Source organism: Hemiscyllium ocellatum, chromosome 5 (genome assembly GCF_020745735.1).
Source record: "Hemiscyllium ocellatum isolate sHemOce1 chromosome 5, sHemOce1.pat.X.cur, whole genome shotgun sequence".
Lineage (NCBI taxonomy): Eukaryota > Metazoa > Chordata > Chondrichthyes > Orectolobiformes > Hemiscylliidae > Hemiscyllium > Hemiscyllium ocellatum.
The window spans coordinates 112,789,779-112,806,220 of record NC_083405.1 but is presented as its reverse complement, the minus strand read 5'-3'; the positions used below and the strand labels follow the sequence as shown (position 1 = coordinate 112,806,220).

The 16,442-nt window shown below is 41.8% G+C and overlaps 1 protein-coding gene across 2 annotated transcripts in view; it reads left to right on the top strand.

Moving 5' to 3' along the window:
• Window positions 1-2,863: 2,863 nt before the first annotated feature.
• gtpbp4 (GTP binding protein 4) overlaps window positions 2,864-16,442 on the top strand; it is a 38,096-nt gene continuing 24,517 nt past the window's right edge. Inside the window, exons 1-6 of one of the 2 annotated variants that reach the window (XM_060825603.1) lie at window positions 2,864-2,993; window positions 8,663-8,833; window positions 9,862-9,965; window positions 10,902-11,038; window positions 11,147-11,247; window positions 12,188-12,280. In XM_060825603.1, coding sequence (XP_060681586.1) covers window positions 2,946-2,993; window positions 8,663-8,833; window positions 9,862-9,965; window positions 10,902-11,038; window positions 11,147-11,247; window positions 12,188-12,280 — 654 coding nt within the window. In that variant the 5' untranslated portion in view covers window positions 2,864-2,945. Of the gene's footprint in view, window positions 2,994-8,662; window positions 8,834-9,861; window positions 9,975-10,901; window positions 11,039-11,146; window positions 11,248-12,187; window positions 12,281-16,442 lie in introns of those variants that run through there. The other variant, XM_060825605.1, reaches the window with a different exon arrangement.

The following is a 16,442-nucleotide window of genomic DNA, read 5'->3' as shown; positions in this document are numbered from 1 at the left end:
AGACATTTAGACACACACACAAATAGGAAAGCTTTAGAGGGATATAGACCAAACTAGAAAAATGGGATTAGTTTAGATTGGGAAACTTGCTGACATTGATGAGTTGGACTGGGGTCTCTTTTCATGCTGTGTGACTCTATAAGTCAAGAAATCTCCAGATTTGCCACACTGACGTGGGAAAAGTGTCTTTTACTTTGGGACTGGGATGGGAGGCTGCAGCCCTAGGTGCAGATTGCAGGCTTGAATTGCCTTTTTCTATGCCATAACATTTCTATGATTCTGTGGAAATGACCACAAGAGTTGCAGGATGGTGTGCGCCAATTGTTTCGTTCCCTTTACTTCTGTCACTTGCTCTACACATTCACAATGCCCCATCTATTGCAGTTCATTCACCCCACAATTCTCCATGCCCCGCCCAATACGCCATGATCCCTTATAGTCTCAAGAAATATCATTGAAAAGTGTAGTCCTGGAAAAGTTACAGCAGGTCAGGCACCATCTGAGGAGCAGGAGAGTTGACGTTTTGGGCATAAGCCCTTCTTCGAGGATGTCATCACGAAACATAGTGCCAACTTGCACCTCTCCAAACCCCATCCCCCCATTTCCCTCTACCCTTCATATCGATTTGAGCTCCCACACAGCCCTCTAGCCTTTTACACAGCAATGCAGAAGATAGGAGCAGGAGGAGGCCACTCGGCCCTTCAAGCCTGCTCTGCCATTCATCACAGTCATGGCTGATCGTCCAACTCAATAGGCTTACCCTATTCTCCTTATAACCTTTAATCCCATTCACCCAAGTGCTATATCTAGCCGCACCTTGAATATATTAAATATTTTGGCATCATCTATTTGCTGTGCTTGTTAGAATATTTTCCTGATATTCTTCCACACTTGACCCAACTTTTGTGAACAGCCAAAATTTATTGAGCAAGTACAAGCTTTGGAGGATCACTTAAAGTTCTTCGCAATGCTTGCGAAGCGTGTCAAGAGAAGCTCTCTGAACAAGGCACCAGTTCTTCCTTTGTACAAAATTTTTACATCACAGTCAGTGCTGCCCACCAGACAACCATAAGACATAGGAGTGGAAGTAAGGCCATTCGGCCCATCGAGTCCACTCCGCCATTCAATCATGGCTGATGGGCATTTCAACTCCACTTACCAGCATTCTCCCCGTAGCCCGTAATTCCTCGAGACAACAAGAATCTATCAATCTCGGCCTTGAAGACATTTAGCGTCCTGGCCTCCACTGCACTCCGTGGCAATGAATTCCACAGGCCCACCACCCTCTGGCTGAAGAAATGTCTCCACATTTCTGTTCTGAATTGACCCCCTCTAATTCTAAGGCTGTGTCCATGGGTCCTAGTCTCCTCGCCTAATGGAAACAATTTCCTAGCGTCCACCCTTTCCAAGCCATGTATTATCTTGTACGTCTCTATTAAGTCTCCCCTTAATCTTCTAAACTCCAATGAATACAATCCCAGGATCCTCAGCCGTTCCTCATATGTTAGACCTGCCATTCCAGGGATCATTCACATGAATCTCCGCTGAACACGTTCCAGTGCCAGTATGTCCTTCCTGAGATGTTATCTCCAGAAACAATGTAATTTAGGTCATTCGTTAATGGCAAGATCTGGTGTAAATCACTTTTTTAAGCTTCAGGGTGTAGTCAGACTTTTAACTGCAATGTTCTTACTGACTCTGAATAGTAGATGATAATGTAAATTTCTGCTGGATAATAGGAGATGGCAATGTAATTTTTTGTACACTGTACCTGCAAGACAGAAACACATACCACCTATCTCCCCCCCACCCCATGACATCCAATTTCCTAAAGGTCAGCTGAGCAAACTAACCCCTCAACATCTCAGGCTCACCAATCTTTGGGTGAAGAAATGTCTAATCTTCATCCTATATGGCCCACATTGAATCCTCAGATTGTTAGCAGAGACGTGTTATTCCTGATGGTGGTGTGTCCAGATTTACAACCTTTTACACCATTTTTCTCTCTTTCTCCACCACTAACAACACTGTCTTCTTCGGTCAACAGTGTACATTAAAAAATTAACATCTTTCAATTCTGAAGAGCCATACTGGACTCGAAATGTTAACTCTGTTTCTCTCTCCAAAGATGCTTACAGACCTAATGAATTTCTCCAGCACTCTGTTTGTTCTGAATAAGATATCTTTCACACAATATCTATCCACAAATATGAACAAATATTGACCAAAGTCCTGTTTCTCCAACCCACATTCAGCAGTGGAGAAGGCGTGACGCTATTTCACCTCCCAGGCTGTGGTAAGAGGGGTGGCGCTGTTTCACCTCCTGGACTGAGCGGAGCGTCGTAACGCTATTTCACCTCCCAGGCTGTGATAAGCGGGGTGGCGCTGTTTCACCTCCTGGACTGAGCGGAGCGTGGTGACGCTATTTCACCTCCCAGGCTGTGGTAAGAGGGGTGGCGCTGTTTCACCTCCAGGACTGAGCGGAGCGTGGTGACGCGATTTCACCTCCCAGGCTGTGGTAAGAGGGGTGGCGCTGTTTCACGTCCAGGACTGAGCGGAGCGTGGTGACGCTATTTCACCTCCCAGGCTGTGGTAAGAGGGGTGGCGCTGTTTCACCTCCAGGACTGGGCGGAGCATGGTGACGCTATTTCACCTCCCAGGCTGTGGTAAGAGGGGTGGCGCTGTTTCACCTCCAGGACTGGGCGGAGCATGGTGACGCTATTTCACCTCCCAGGCTGTGGTAAGAGGGGTGGCGCTGTTTCACCTCCAGGACTGGGCGGAGCATGGTGACGCGATTTCACCTCCCAGGCTGTGGTTCAGTGGGGTGGCGCTGTTTCATCTTCCAGTGGGAAGGACTGAACAATCTGGACCATCTTGTCCCCATTGCTCATGGGCTGCTCCTCCTCCTCCTCGTCCCCAGTCCCGGTGCGGAGCGGCGGCTCGCGATGGTGCTTTACAACTTCAAGAAGATCACGGTGGTGCCGTCCGCTAAGGCAGGTCGTGGCGGTTCGGGGGTGGGGGCTGTGAGCGGCCGGGTGACTGACTTGTCAGACGCTACACATTGAAAGGCCGGGTTTGCGTCCGAGTGGCGAGTAACTGGGCTGAGGGCCCTCGGGCACGTGTTCCCCCGTCAGTGCCACCCTCCCTTAGGGCTGAGAGTCACCCCTGGGCCCGCGGGAGGGAGGGGGCGGTGGATTTGGTCATTATTAATGTGTTTCATGTTTATTATTATTATTATGTTAATTATTATGTCTGAACCCTCCATTTCCCCCTTTGTTTTAAAATCTTCCCCCGAGGAGCTGGTCTGTCAGTCTGCACTGGCCAGGTTTGGGACAGTGGTTTAAAATGTCATCGTGTTACTGATTACAGTCGTGAAGGGAGTGGAGAATTTCCCAGGACTGCAGAATAACTCCCCCCCCCAGTTACGTGAATGCGATGAGTATTGTCGAAGTCTCCTCCTCCTCCTCCATCTCACTTGCTCCCCCCGCCTCCTGTGGATCATCTCCACTTTGGTGTCGCCAACTGCTGATTTGTGGAATTTTAATTTGGTCTCACTCCTTTTCAAAACCTAAGTTTGGAACTTGACACTGATGGGTTGGTTTTTTTTCTGGCGGAAGGCAAGTCACTTGGGACTGAGATGAGCGAAATGAAGGGTTGTGAATCCTTAGATTCTTGTCCATTGCATTATTGAGTGTACTTTAACTGTACTTGAGAATACACCTGGAGTAGATAAACGTTTGCATTATTGTAGAATCATGGAATATGAGGAACAGGTAGAAAACTGGAGTTAAAGCTAAAGGTTAGCCATGAGTAAATTCAGTAGGGGAGAGCGTTCAAAGTCCTTACGATCTACTTCTGTTTTTTATGTTGCGTCTTCATTATTCAAGTAAAGAGCTTGAGCTTGGCAGTGATTTTCTGTCTTGAGAATTTTACGCTGTGCATTTCCCTCAAGTGATGTTGAAGTCATTAGTTTAATATACTTATCAATTCAAGTATTGCTAAGACACGTTGTCAAAGCCTTTTATCTTGTACTCATTGTGATAATTCACAGAAATACCAATGGGGGGTGGAGGAATTGACTGATTGCAAGATGAGAAGGTTTAATAAAATTTCTCTTACTCAGCAATAGTCAATTTCACAGTTCACTTGTACAATGCTATTAACCCAAAAAAGTCCTGAGTGCTAAACGTGAAAATTATAAGGCACAGATTTTGTGTGTCTGACAAATCTGGAAAATAATTATGGTGATGGATGTCTGTTATATTTAAACTGCTGAAGTGTAAATTTTACTTTGCTTTTACGAATTTATAAATCAAGGGCAACATTCATTGTCACAGGCACACAATGTAGTTTGTAACTCCAGTTAGGAATGATTCAGTGATGAAAATCTAAGTAGAGTTTCACACTTGGATTTTTGGGCACATATAAAGGAAGTTGGGTGTAGTTTAGTGGCACTAGGTTAAAGAACAGGAGGTCAAGGTGTGAGGAGTATGCTTAGATTGGAAAGACCATACAGGAAGATGTAAGAGAAACTGGAGAAATACTTCCAAAAAAACGCTCCACAAACATCAAGGTCCCGCTAACCGGGTATTGTACAGCAGCAAGATTTTCTCACCCATCATCCTATTTAGAGGCTCTGTAATACTACCTTAAATTTTAAAAAACTTATTTATTTCTAAAAATGCCTGTCTCCGATCTCTTAAAAGATTGTGTTTAATATCTGAAACAACATTAGATGGAGTATTGAATATACGTGCACAGATATAGCATCTTTTAAAGTGAGATGTTTTTAAAGGAAGTTCTGCTTACTGTTATTGAATAATGCAAATGCTTAATTTACAACAGTCTCCTTTACAACAAAATCAGTTCCCAAAAACAAAAGTTGCATCTAATCAGAAAGCAATCATTTTAACTGTCATTTTGTTCACAATGACTTCTAGATTCTTCTGCATCTGAACTCTGCAATCTATCAACATTTAACTATTAAGCTTATTTTCTATCCTTTCTGCCAAAATGAACAATTTTATGTTTTCCCCCTGTATATTCCATTTGCCACGTACTTAATCTGTTCCTTTTTGTCACCTCCTTGCTTCCTCTTTACAACTTAATTTCCAACTATCTTTGTTTCATTGGCAAATTTTGCAACAATATCTTCCTGTCCCATCTTCCAGTTCATTAATATAAGTTGTAAACTGTTGTGGTACCAACATTAATCCCTCTGGCGTGATATTCATTACATTTTGCCAATCTGAAGATGAGCCATTTGTAATCTACCGTCTGCTTCCTTTTGGCCACCCAGCCTTCTGTCCACACGAATGTGCTATGTGCTTTGCTGAGAGCTTTATTTTCTGCAGTAACCTTTGATGTGGCACTGTATCAAATTCCTTCCAGCAGTTTAAGTACAGTACATCCAATGGTTCCCCCTTAGCCACAGCGCATATTACTTCCTGAAAGAACTCCAGTAAATTGGTTAAACATGATCTCCTATTCACTAAAACTGTGTTGACGCCTGATTACCTTGAACTTATTGAACTACCCTATAATGATTTATTTAAAATTTACTTCAAACATTTTCTTGTGAAAGATGTTGAGCCAGCTGGAGTATAGTTTCCTTCTTTCTATACCCCTCCATCTTTCAATGAAGAAGTTACATTTGTTGTACTCCATTCCATTTGGACTGTCCCAAATCTTGGGTTTTTTGGAAAATTAAAACCAGAGTGTCAGCTATCTCACAAGCCATATCTTTTAAGTCCTGAGGTTGAAGTCGATATCAATTTCCATGCACTTGTCACCCAGCATCTCGCGCAACTTACTTTGTAGTTTGTCAAGTAATTGAAAAGAAAAATATTGTTTAGTCATTGAAGTTGCAGTGTTAAATTGGCCTCCGAGCAAAATGGCATGCAGGGAAATTTGTGCATGCACCAGACATACATTCTGTTCTCATGTTGCGGATTCACTTCTAGTCAGCAATGGAAGAAATACTGCTACTAAAAGTCCATGTCTCAAACTTGTTCCCCTGACTTTGGACTCCTTTTGTTTCAACCCACCAAATGTCCCAATTTCAGCTGCCAAATTCCCACTCATGACAATGAATTGTGTAAATTCTACCACCTTTCCTCCTCAAAACATACAGTGCTTCTAATATGGTTTTGATCACCACCTTCTAATTTTTGCTTTGGTGTCTTTTTTTCCTGATTTCACCTCTGAAGGTCTTGGGATGATTTGCTATATTAAAACATTGACTACAATATAAAGCTTTCTATATGTGACCATTGTTGGGTGTTCAGTTTTAGTTTCATAGTCATGGTGTTCCCTGCTGTTACTCCAAGAGTAGCTGAACATGTCAGTATCAGGTGATTTTTTTTTCTCTCTTCTCACATAGGACTTAACAGATGAGTTGCCTTTGGCAACATCTGATACAAAGCATACAGCATTGGCTGTTGCGAAATGATAAGGCCATATATGAAAACTTATACAGCTCACATTGAGCTGTTTTCATCCTGTTTCAGAGATGGAACTTTACATTCCATGTTAGAAATGATTAGTAGTGGATTTCAAGCCGAGCATCCATAACTCAAGGTACTGACATCAAGTTAATGAGACAATTTTATGAACCAATATACCTTGCCCTAGTATGTTTATTTAAACAAAAGAGCATTATGAAATTAAATCAAAAGACCATAAGGTATGGGAGCAAAATTAGGCCGTCCTGCTCATTGAGTCTACTCTACCATTTGATCATGGCTGATAATGTTTCTCATCTTCGAGGAGAAAGTGAGGACTGCAGATGCTGGAGATCAGAGCTGAAAATGTGTTGCTGAAAAAGCGCAGCAGGTCAGGCAGCATCCGGGGAACAGGAGATTCGACGTTTCGGGCATAAGCCCTTCATCAGGAATGAGGAAAGTGTGCCCAGCAGGCTGAGATAAATGGTAGGGAGGAGGGACTTGGGGGCGGGGCAATGGAGATATGATAGGTGGAAGGTAGGCCAGAGTGCGGTGGGGGCGGAGAGGTCAGGAAGAAGATTGCAGGTTAGGAGGGCGGTGCTGAGTTCGAGGGATTCGACTGAGACAAGGTCGGGGGAGGGGAAATGAGGAAACTGGAGAAATCTGAGTTCATCTCTTGTGGTTGGAGGGTTCCCAGGCGGAAGATGAGGTGCTCTTTCTCCAACCGTCATGTTGTTATGGTCTGGCGATGGAGGAGTCCAAGGACCTGCATGTCCTTGGTGGAGTGGGAGGGGGAGTTGAAGTGTTGAGGCATGGGGTGGTTGGGTTGGTTGGTCCGGGTGTCCCAGAGGTGTTCTCTGAAACATTCCACAAGTAGGCGGCCTGTCTCCCCAACATAGAGGAGGCCACATCGAGTGCAGCGGATGCTTCGGATTTGTTGTACGTAATGGTTGTCCTGGTTGGGTCCAAATTTTGTTGGTCGGAATGTAGTCCGGAGTCCGTGCGGGATCAGTCGGTTCCGTAGGCAGTTGCTGAGGAAGGAGATGTGGATGTGGTACCGAGTCTGTTTGAGAACATGGTTGAAGAGCTTCTGTGCAGAGATGACCTGGGGGGTGCAGTGAGAGAGGGACTCACTGAAATCCTAGTAGAGGGAGGAAGAGAGCTTCTTCAAGGAAGGCATCCTTGCAAGATTTCAGCTCTGATCTCCAGCATCTGCAGACCTCACTTTCTCACCTTCCTTGAAGAAGCTCTCTTCCTCCCTCTACAAGGATTTCAGTGAGTCCCTCTCTCACTGCACCCCCCAGGTCATCTCCTCTGCTCAGAAGCTCTTCAGCCACGTTCTCAAACAGATTCGCTACCACAGCCGCATCTCCTTCCTCAGCACCTGCCTACGGAACCGACTGACCCCGCACGGACTCCGGACTACGTTCCGACCCACAAAGTTTGGACACAACCAGTGCCTACAACAAATCCGAAGCATCCGCTGCACCCGATGTGGCCGCCTCTATGTTGGGGAGACAGGCTGCCTACTTGCGGAACATTTCAGAGAACACCTCTGGGACACCTGGACCAACCAACCCAACCACCCCGTGCCTCAACACTTTAACTCCCCCTCCCACTCCAACAAGAACATGCAGGTCCTTAGACTCCTCCATCGCCAGACCATAACAACACGACAGTTGGAGGAAGAACGCCTCATCTTCCGCCTAGGAGCCCTCCAACCACAAGGGATGAACTCAGATTTCTCCAGTTTCCTCATTTCCCCTACCCCCACCTTGTCTCAGTCAAATCCCTTGAACTCAGCACCGCCTTCCTAACCTGCAATCTTCTTCCTGACCTCTCCGCCCCCACCCCACTCCAGCCTATCACCCTCACCTTGACCTCCTTCCACCTATCACATCTCCATCGCCCCTCCCCCAAGTCTTGCCTCCCTACCTTTTTAATCTTAGCCTGCTGGGCACACTTTCCTCATTCCTGAAGGGCTTATGCCCGAAACGTCGAATCTCCTGTTCCCTGGATGCTGCCTGACCTGCTGCGCTTTTTCAGCGCTGATGATGTTTCTCAGCCCCATTCTCTTGCTTTCTCCCTGTTACTCATAATTACCCCAAGAAAGAACTTTTGCAAATGTGTTAAAACCAAATGATTTAAGATTTACAAACATATGGAATGTTGTTTGGTCAGAAACTCTACAGATCAAAACTTCTGTCTGTTTCTTTTAGGATTTCATTGACTTGACCTTGTCAAAAACTCAACGGAAGACACCAACAGTGATTCATAAAAACTATCACATCAGCCGAATTCGTCACTTTTATATGCGCAAGATCAAATTTACCCAACAAAACTATCATGATCGTCTCAGTTTGATTCTAACTGATTTTCCTAAACTTGCCGTAAGTTGCTGTGTGGCAGATTTTTAAAAAACTGCAAATCTCATCATATTTTAGTTTAATGTAAATTATTTATATTTATATTTACTATAGACAGCATTTGCTGCTGAAATTGATGTGTTGATATTTAGGTTTTCATTCAGTCAAGAGAAACTAAACATTCAAGAACTGGCTGAAGAGGTTTGTGTTAATTTTTGAAATAAAATGGCTTACTTTTGGGAATCTTAAAATCTTGCACATTCTTCTCTTCCATATAATCCAAAATATTTTGTGCAAGTTCTTGCAAATGTTTGCATAGCCATGCTTAATCTTGTACTAGCATGAATGTGATGGGGTGAAAGGAATCCTGCTGTGTTGTTTGTGTATAATTTGATGATATGGAATGAATAAATAAATAGATTTAATTTTGATTCCATTAACTCTTCAGCCATTTCCTGTTTAAGTAGTTTTTCAAGTCTTGTTCAGTGTTTACTCTTCACATTTGATGGTTTCTCCTAAATGCATCTTTAAACAAAATAATTGTCATTGCATTGTCAGTTAATGGTCATCAGTTGGTACTGATGCACAGCCAGACACAATACGAGTGATTTCCAAAATCTGTTTCAAAATTTGGTTTAAATACAGGAATATGTGAAATGCATTGTTCTTGGATGGAGCAGGCATGCATCTTTTGCAAAACGTGTCAGCATGAAAGATGCTTAATTCTACTTTTAAATCATGTATGTAATTTTATGATGCTTATTAAAGCTGTAGCCAGTGAATGGTATGACGAGCAGTGTCAGTGATGAGAAGACGTTCAATCCTGTGAGAATATGTTTTGCTTAGTCATGATGATAACATCAGAGAACTTCAATTTCAACATAAAGAACTCCAATCGGTTCTTGAAATTAGCAATGAAGGAAAATCTCCAGTCTTTCAAAACATGCATCAGCTAATACCAATTGAAAATTATATTTTACAACACTTGGGTTATTTAAAAGATTTGAAGTGAACTGGACTATAAAGAAATGACAAACTTTTTGTGTTTGTAGGACATACACCCTTTTTATGCTGATTTGATGAATGTGCTTTACGATAAAGATCACTACAAGCTGGCATTGGGGCAAATTTACGTTGCAAGGAACCTCGTTGACCAGTAAGATTGGTACTAACTTCTGTTTGTTTAATGCAAGTACTATGTCAAAACTTAGTATTGAAAATGTTTGAATTGCTATTGTGAGTACCACAGAACCTGGACTGAAATAAATGTAGAATAATAGGACGCAGGGCTTCAATCTTGAGCACTCAGGATTAATTTCTTGAGTCGTGATGCTTGAAATCTCTCTCCCTGAAAAATGGATAGCGACTTCATCAGTATTCCATCTCAACAAAGCAATTGCTGAGTTTTTCTGCTGGTCGCTTTATTTTTGGGAGGGGAGCTAGCGGTAACAAGGGTATAAAATCAAAGTAATTTTGAAACCTCAGTTCTTCCAGTGCTTGAGATCAGATGCCCCATCTCATGTTTGTATAAATGATGTCAAAAACTGATTTGCTTGCATCTGTGGTGCAGTTGTGCCCCCTTTTCTGTTCTGCTCTGTCAGATGAGGTTTTTTTTTGCTGAAAAGAGGCTTTTTGGAAATTTTGCCTCACTCCAAAATGGACTGTAGTAACAAGCAAGAAGAAAAATATATACAAATTAACGTTGCAGATAGTTGGTCTCTCAAGCTAGATAGAAAACAAGTATAGAAATAGTTTTGTACATGCATAAGCATTAAGCATAAGTGACAACTGGTTATTTTTTCTTACGCTGATCAAAACCACTGAACTGAAAATTGAGTAATTATGCTGCATTTGTGTTAAGGTAACAAAATTACATGAAGGTATTATGTAATACAAGATGCTGTAAGCAATACAGTAATGCTTTTGTTTTTAAATGTTAGCTTTTTGCTCCATCTAGATGAATTTTATTTCACAATGAACAACTCCAAAGATTGCCTTTATTCCATCTTAGAAAAAGTCTTGAGAAAAATATTGAAGTGTTGTTATGCCTAATATTCAGTAGAAACTAAACAAAACTGTAATTTTCAACCAGTGTTGCTAAGGACTATGTGCGTCTGATGAAATATGGTGATTCTCTGTACCGTTGCAAACAACTGAAACGTGCAGCACTTGGCCGCATGTGTACTATTCTCAAACGACAGAAACAAAGTTTGGAGTATTTGGAGCAAGGTAAGTGAGTTTCATAAATTTGTGAAAGTTTAGGAGTAGTTTGTCAGATTTTTGAGAGGAATTTCAAAATCCATGAGATCTGTATCTCAACATTTCTTTCTCTTTCAGTTCGGCAACATCTTTCTCGTCTGCCATCTATCGATCCTAACACAAGGACGTTGTTGCTTTGTGGTTACCCTAATGTTGGAAAATCCAGCTTTATTAACAAGGTGTCTTTTTATTATTTAAAATAATATGTAATAAAGGTGTATGTAACTTGCAATGTAATAATTAAGTAAATGATTATAATCATAATTCAGAGCATCCTGTCATCTTGCTAAGTTAATTTGTCTGTCAGGGATTATTTATTATCCATGGAGTTTTGGTTATATTGTAATCATACTGCACTCACTGGATGAAGTGCCATTATTACAAATATTACATATTTTGTATGCTTTGCAGGCAGATTTACTTGAATGTTGTGTATTGTTTGATGGGACTGTCTTGTTCCAGTAACATTATCACAAAAACAGGAAGTGCTGAAAGCAGATCTGGCAGCACCTGGAAAGTGAAAAACAGTTAATGCTGTGAATCCAGTGACCCATTGCTGGAACATCCATTCGTATCATTCTGTCTTACTGTGTGTATTCATTTCTGGCTCTATGACTCAGCATATAATCTTTTCCTCCTTATGTTTGCTAGTTTCCAGTCATAAGTTTGATTAAGGTTGTGCGATTTCAATCCACGTGAGAAAGTTGAGTAGTCAAATTCCATTTCTAGGCTTTAATATATTTACTTGGTCTGGCACTAGGCTGCAGAACCGAAGGAATATATTAAGCAGCTGTTATGTTCTATAGGTGGGTCAATCAACCAAGATTCTGTCTGCCTTTTCAGGTAGTTCTGACAAACCACTAGAAAAGTGACTGACTGTTCCTCCTTTACTTTCTGTTTGTGGAAAGTGCTATTTCACTTAGCCATCCAATTTTTGAATCGAAAGCTTAACTGTGCTTTGAAAGACTTTTGTTCTTTTTAATCTTGGGTCACCTCAAAGGCACTGAGGCAAAAATGTTTATTTGTATTACTACAGACTTTCTTTTCTTTTATTCCAGGTTCTTGTACTAAAATGTTGTATTAAAATTGTAGATACATTATTTTGTTGCTTGTTTACAGATTACTCGGGCAGATGTTGAAGTGCAACCCTATGCTTTTACCACAAAATCATTGTTTGTGGGACATATGGATTACAGATACCTGCGCTGGCAGGTTAGTATCACCAACTTTTACATTTTTTTTGTAATGAATCTTTGTGTTCGAAGCAGTTAGACCTGGTCTTTACACAAATTGAGCTCACCAGTCATTTTCTGCTGCTTTTCTGATCTCAAGAAGGAGCTAGGCATATGTAAAAGCTGCCAATCTATAGAGAAGCAACATCCCTCTCTTTGATTTTGGATTGTGGCCCTTGACGGAAAATCGACCTTGAGGCCTCAAAGAGGCAGAACTCTGTCTCAACTGCAGCAGAAGTCACTGGTCTGAATTTAGAAAATGACATTGCAATAATACAAGAGCGTTGATCACACTATAAGATTGGAAGATTCTAATGTTTCCCAGGTTGACAGATGTATTGGACCAGTTATCAGTGGGCAAGAATGGTCAGATGTGAAAATATCCAACTGAAGGAGAGTTCATTTTAATGAATTGAGATGGCATGTCTGACAGGTGGTTTGTAATCTAAGAATGATGTGTAAAACAGCTGCCATGCAATGGGAGACCCATCAAAGCTGAGATATTTCAGATAAAGACAAATTTCCATGAATGGGAAAAGCATAGAGCTCACAGATTATTAAAGCTATGAAAATGAAAGAGGAAAAGGAAGCCTGTGAAAATAAAACATACTGCAGTAGAGTCATAGAGATGAACAGCACGAAACAGACCCTTTGGTTCAACTCGCCTATGCTGACCAGATATCCTAAATTAATCTAGTCCCATTTGTGAGCACTTGACCCATATTCCTCTTAATCCCTTCCTATTCATATGCCCATCCAGTTACCTTTTTAAATGTTACAATTGTACCAGCCTCCAACACTTTGTGGCAGCTAAGGAACATAGCTAAATGTGGAAAATACAAAACAGAATTAAGGAAGGAAATAAATGGGGACGGGGGGTGGGAGAATGTGAGTGAGAATAGATTACTGGATAATATTTTAAAAATCCTTATTTTAATAAGCATATAAATAATAATAAAAAATAGTCACAAGGAAAATGAGCTGATTTAGGGACCAAAAAGAAACTTTAGAGTTATAAAACAGGGAAAGCAGCTTTTCAGCCTATCATCCAGGCTAGTATTTGAGCCCCTATAACTATTTAGATACTCAAATCTCATTTAAATGTCTTGACCTGGAGGCTTATATTTTATGATATTTAAAAAGTTAATTTAAATGCATCTTAAATGTTGAGAAAATTCTAGTCTCTTAACACCCTTTCAGGAAGTAACTTCCAGATCTCCTCCTCCTCCACCACCACCCAAACCAACTGGGTGAAAAAAAATTCCTCATTCTCACTGAGCCTCCTGGCTCTTATTTAAATACATGTTTCTTGTACTGACCCCTCTAGTAAGGGAAAAGTTATTGCTATCTTCCCTAATTGTGCACTTCTATTTTATGCACCTAAATCAGGTCCTCTTTCAGCCTTCCTTCCTTCATACCTGAAACGTTGCAACTCTGGGAATATCCTTTGAATGGAGAGGTGATAGTCTAGTGATATTGTCACTGGTCTCACATCTCAGACCCTGGTAATATTTTGTCCTAGGTTTCAACTTCATCCTGACAGATGACAATTTGAATTCATTTAATTGTCTGAAAGTAATGAAGAGGTGACAAAGTTGATTGATGAGGGAAGGAATGTCGATGTCATATACATGGGCTTCAGTGAGGCATTTGATAAGGTTCCCAATGGTAGGCTGATGAAGAAGGTGAAGTTGCATGGGGTCCAGGGTGTTCTAGCTAGATGGATAGAGAACTGATTGGGCAACAGGAGACAAAATAGTAGTGGAAGGGAGCTTCTCAAAATGGAGACCTGTGACCAGTGGTGTCCCACAGGGTTCCGTGTTGGGTCCACTTGTTTGTGATGTACCAAATGATTTGGAGGAAGGTGCAGGTTACCTCATAAGCAAGTTTTCAGATGACACTAAGATGGGTGGAGTAGCAGGTAGTGTAGGGGGCTGTCAGAAAACAGCAGAATATAGATAGATTGGAGAAATGGCAGATGGAGTTCAATCTGGACAAATGCAAGGTGATGTATTTTGGAAGAGGCAATTCCAGAGTGTAATATATAGTAAATGGAAATGTCCCGGGGAAAATAGATGTACAGAGAGATCTGGGTGTTCAGGTCAATTGTCCCCTGAAGATGGCAACGCCAGTCAGTAGAGTGGCCATCAAGACATACGGCATGTTTTCCTTCACTGGATGGAGTATTGAGTACAAGAGTTGCCAGATCATCTTGCAATTGTATAAGACTTTGGTTCAGCCACATTTAGAAGACTGCGTCCAGTTCTGGTCTCACATTACCAAAAGAATATGGATGCTTTGGAGAGGGTGCTGAGGACGTTCACCAGGATGTTGCCTGGTATGGAGGGTGCGAGCTATGAGGAGAGGTTGAGTAGATTAGGATTATTTTCATTAAAAGACCGAGGTCGAGGGAGGACCTCATTGAGTCCTACAAAATTATGAGAGGTGTAGACAGGATGGATAGCAAAAATTTTTTCCCAGAAAGTCTGTTACTAAGGGTCACAAATTCAAAGTGAGAGGGGAAAAGTTTAGAGGAGATATTTGTGGAAAGGGTGTTTGCTGCCTGGAATGTGTTGCCAGCAGAGGTGGTAGGGGCGGGAATGATGGTTTCATTGAAGATGTATCTAGACAGATACACAATGGGCAGGGAGCAAAGGGATACAGATCGCTTAAAAAAAATAGATGGCAGATTGAGATAGAAGATATAGATCTGCGCAGGCTTGGAGGGCTGAAGAGCCTGTTCCTGCGCTGAAATTTTCTTTGCTCTTTGTAATCATGATGCCATTTTTAATTGTCATAAAAACCCATAAGACCATAGATATAGGAGCAGAATTAAGACATTTGGTCCATCAAGTCTGCTGTACCATTCAATTATGTCTGAGATGTTTCTCAACCTCATTCTCCTACCTTCTCACGGTAACCCTTAATTCCCTTACTGATCAAAGATCTATCTATCTCTGTCTTTAAGATACTTAGTGGCTTGGTCTCCACAGTCTTCTGTCGCAATGAGCTCCATAGATTTACCACCATCTGGCTGAAGAAATGCCTCCTCATCTCAGTTTTAAAAGGGCCATCACTTTACTCTGAGGCTGTGACATTGGATCCTAGTTTCTCCTAGTATGAAAACATCTTTTCCATGTCCACTCTATCCCAGCATCTCCCTATCCTTCTATTGGATTCAATATTGACTCAGGAGGAAACAATGGTATTGATGAACAGAAATTTTGTTACTGGAAGGCTGGTTCCATTGGATTTCTGCAGGATAGAATACCATTTCATATTCTCGAGATTTTTGTTCTGTATATCAATGCTTTAGTTTTTAGTGTAAGGTGGTTTACAGATGAGACAAGAATTTGTATTTGATACTGAGGAGGAAAACTGTTGTCGCAACCAAAACAAATCAGTGAAGTGGTCAGGTGGGTAGAAACGAGAAGTGAGTTGCCTAGGAGTCTTCCACATGGATTCTGGATCCATGAAGCCTCATGGTGTCAGGTCAGGTGATGGCACGGAGACCCTGTGCTGATCACCATGTACTCCTTCCCTTGCATAAGTTGCGAAATCAGTACTCTTCCATGCTGAAGACCACTTGGAGGACACCGTGACGGTTGCAAGATGCAGAATGCTCTCTGGATGGAGAGGCGTCAATGTCTCGTGACTTTGGCAGCACTACTGGTCAAGTGCTAAAGGACACCTGTTGGACTGGGTCTGTGGCAGATCATGAGGAAACTAGAGAGGGAAAAGCATACTTGATGTCATCTTTATCAGTCTACTTGGAGCAGATACAGCATCATATTCCTTTAGAGTTAGGTTTTGCCTTCACATCATCAGTCCTGTTCATCATGTTGTATGGCACTGTCACCATGATAGATTTAAAACAGATCTAACTACTTGAACTTGGGCTTTTATGAGGCTGCAATTCATCAGCAAAATTGTATTCAAACACAATTTGTAACCTCGTGGCTTGGCATATCTGTCACTCCACCATTACTGCCAAGTCAGAGTATCACCTGGGTTTGAAGAATTCAAGAGGGCATGCTAGGATCACCAGGCGTACTTAAAAATAAGTTTTGAGACTCATAAAGCTATAATACAGGGCTTCTTGCATGTCAAGCAAGCATGTAGCATGCAACTGATAAAGCTAA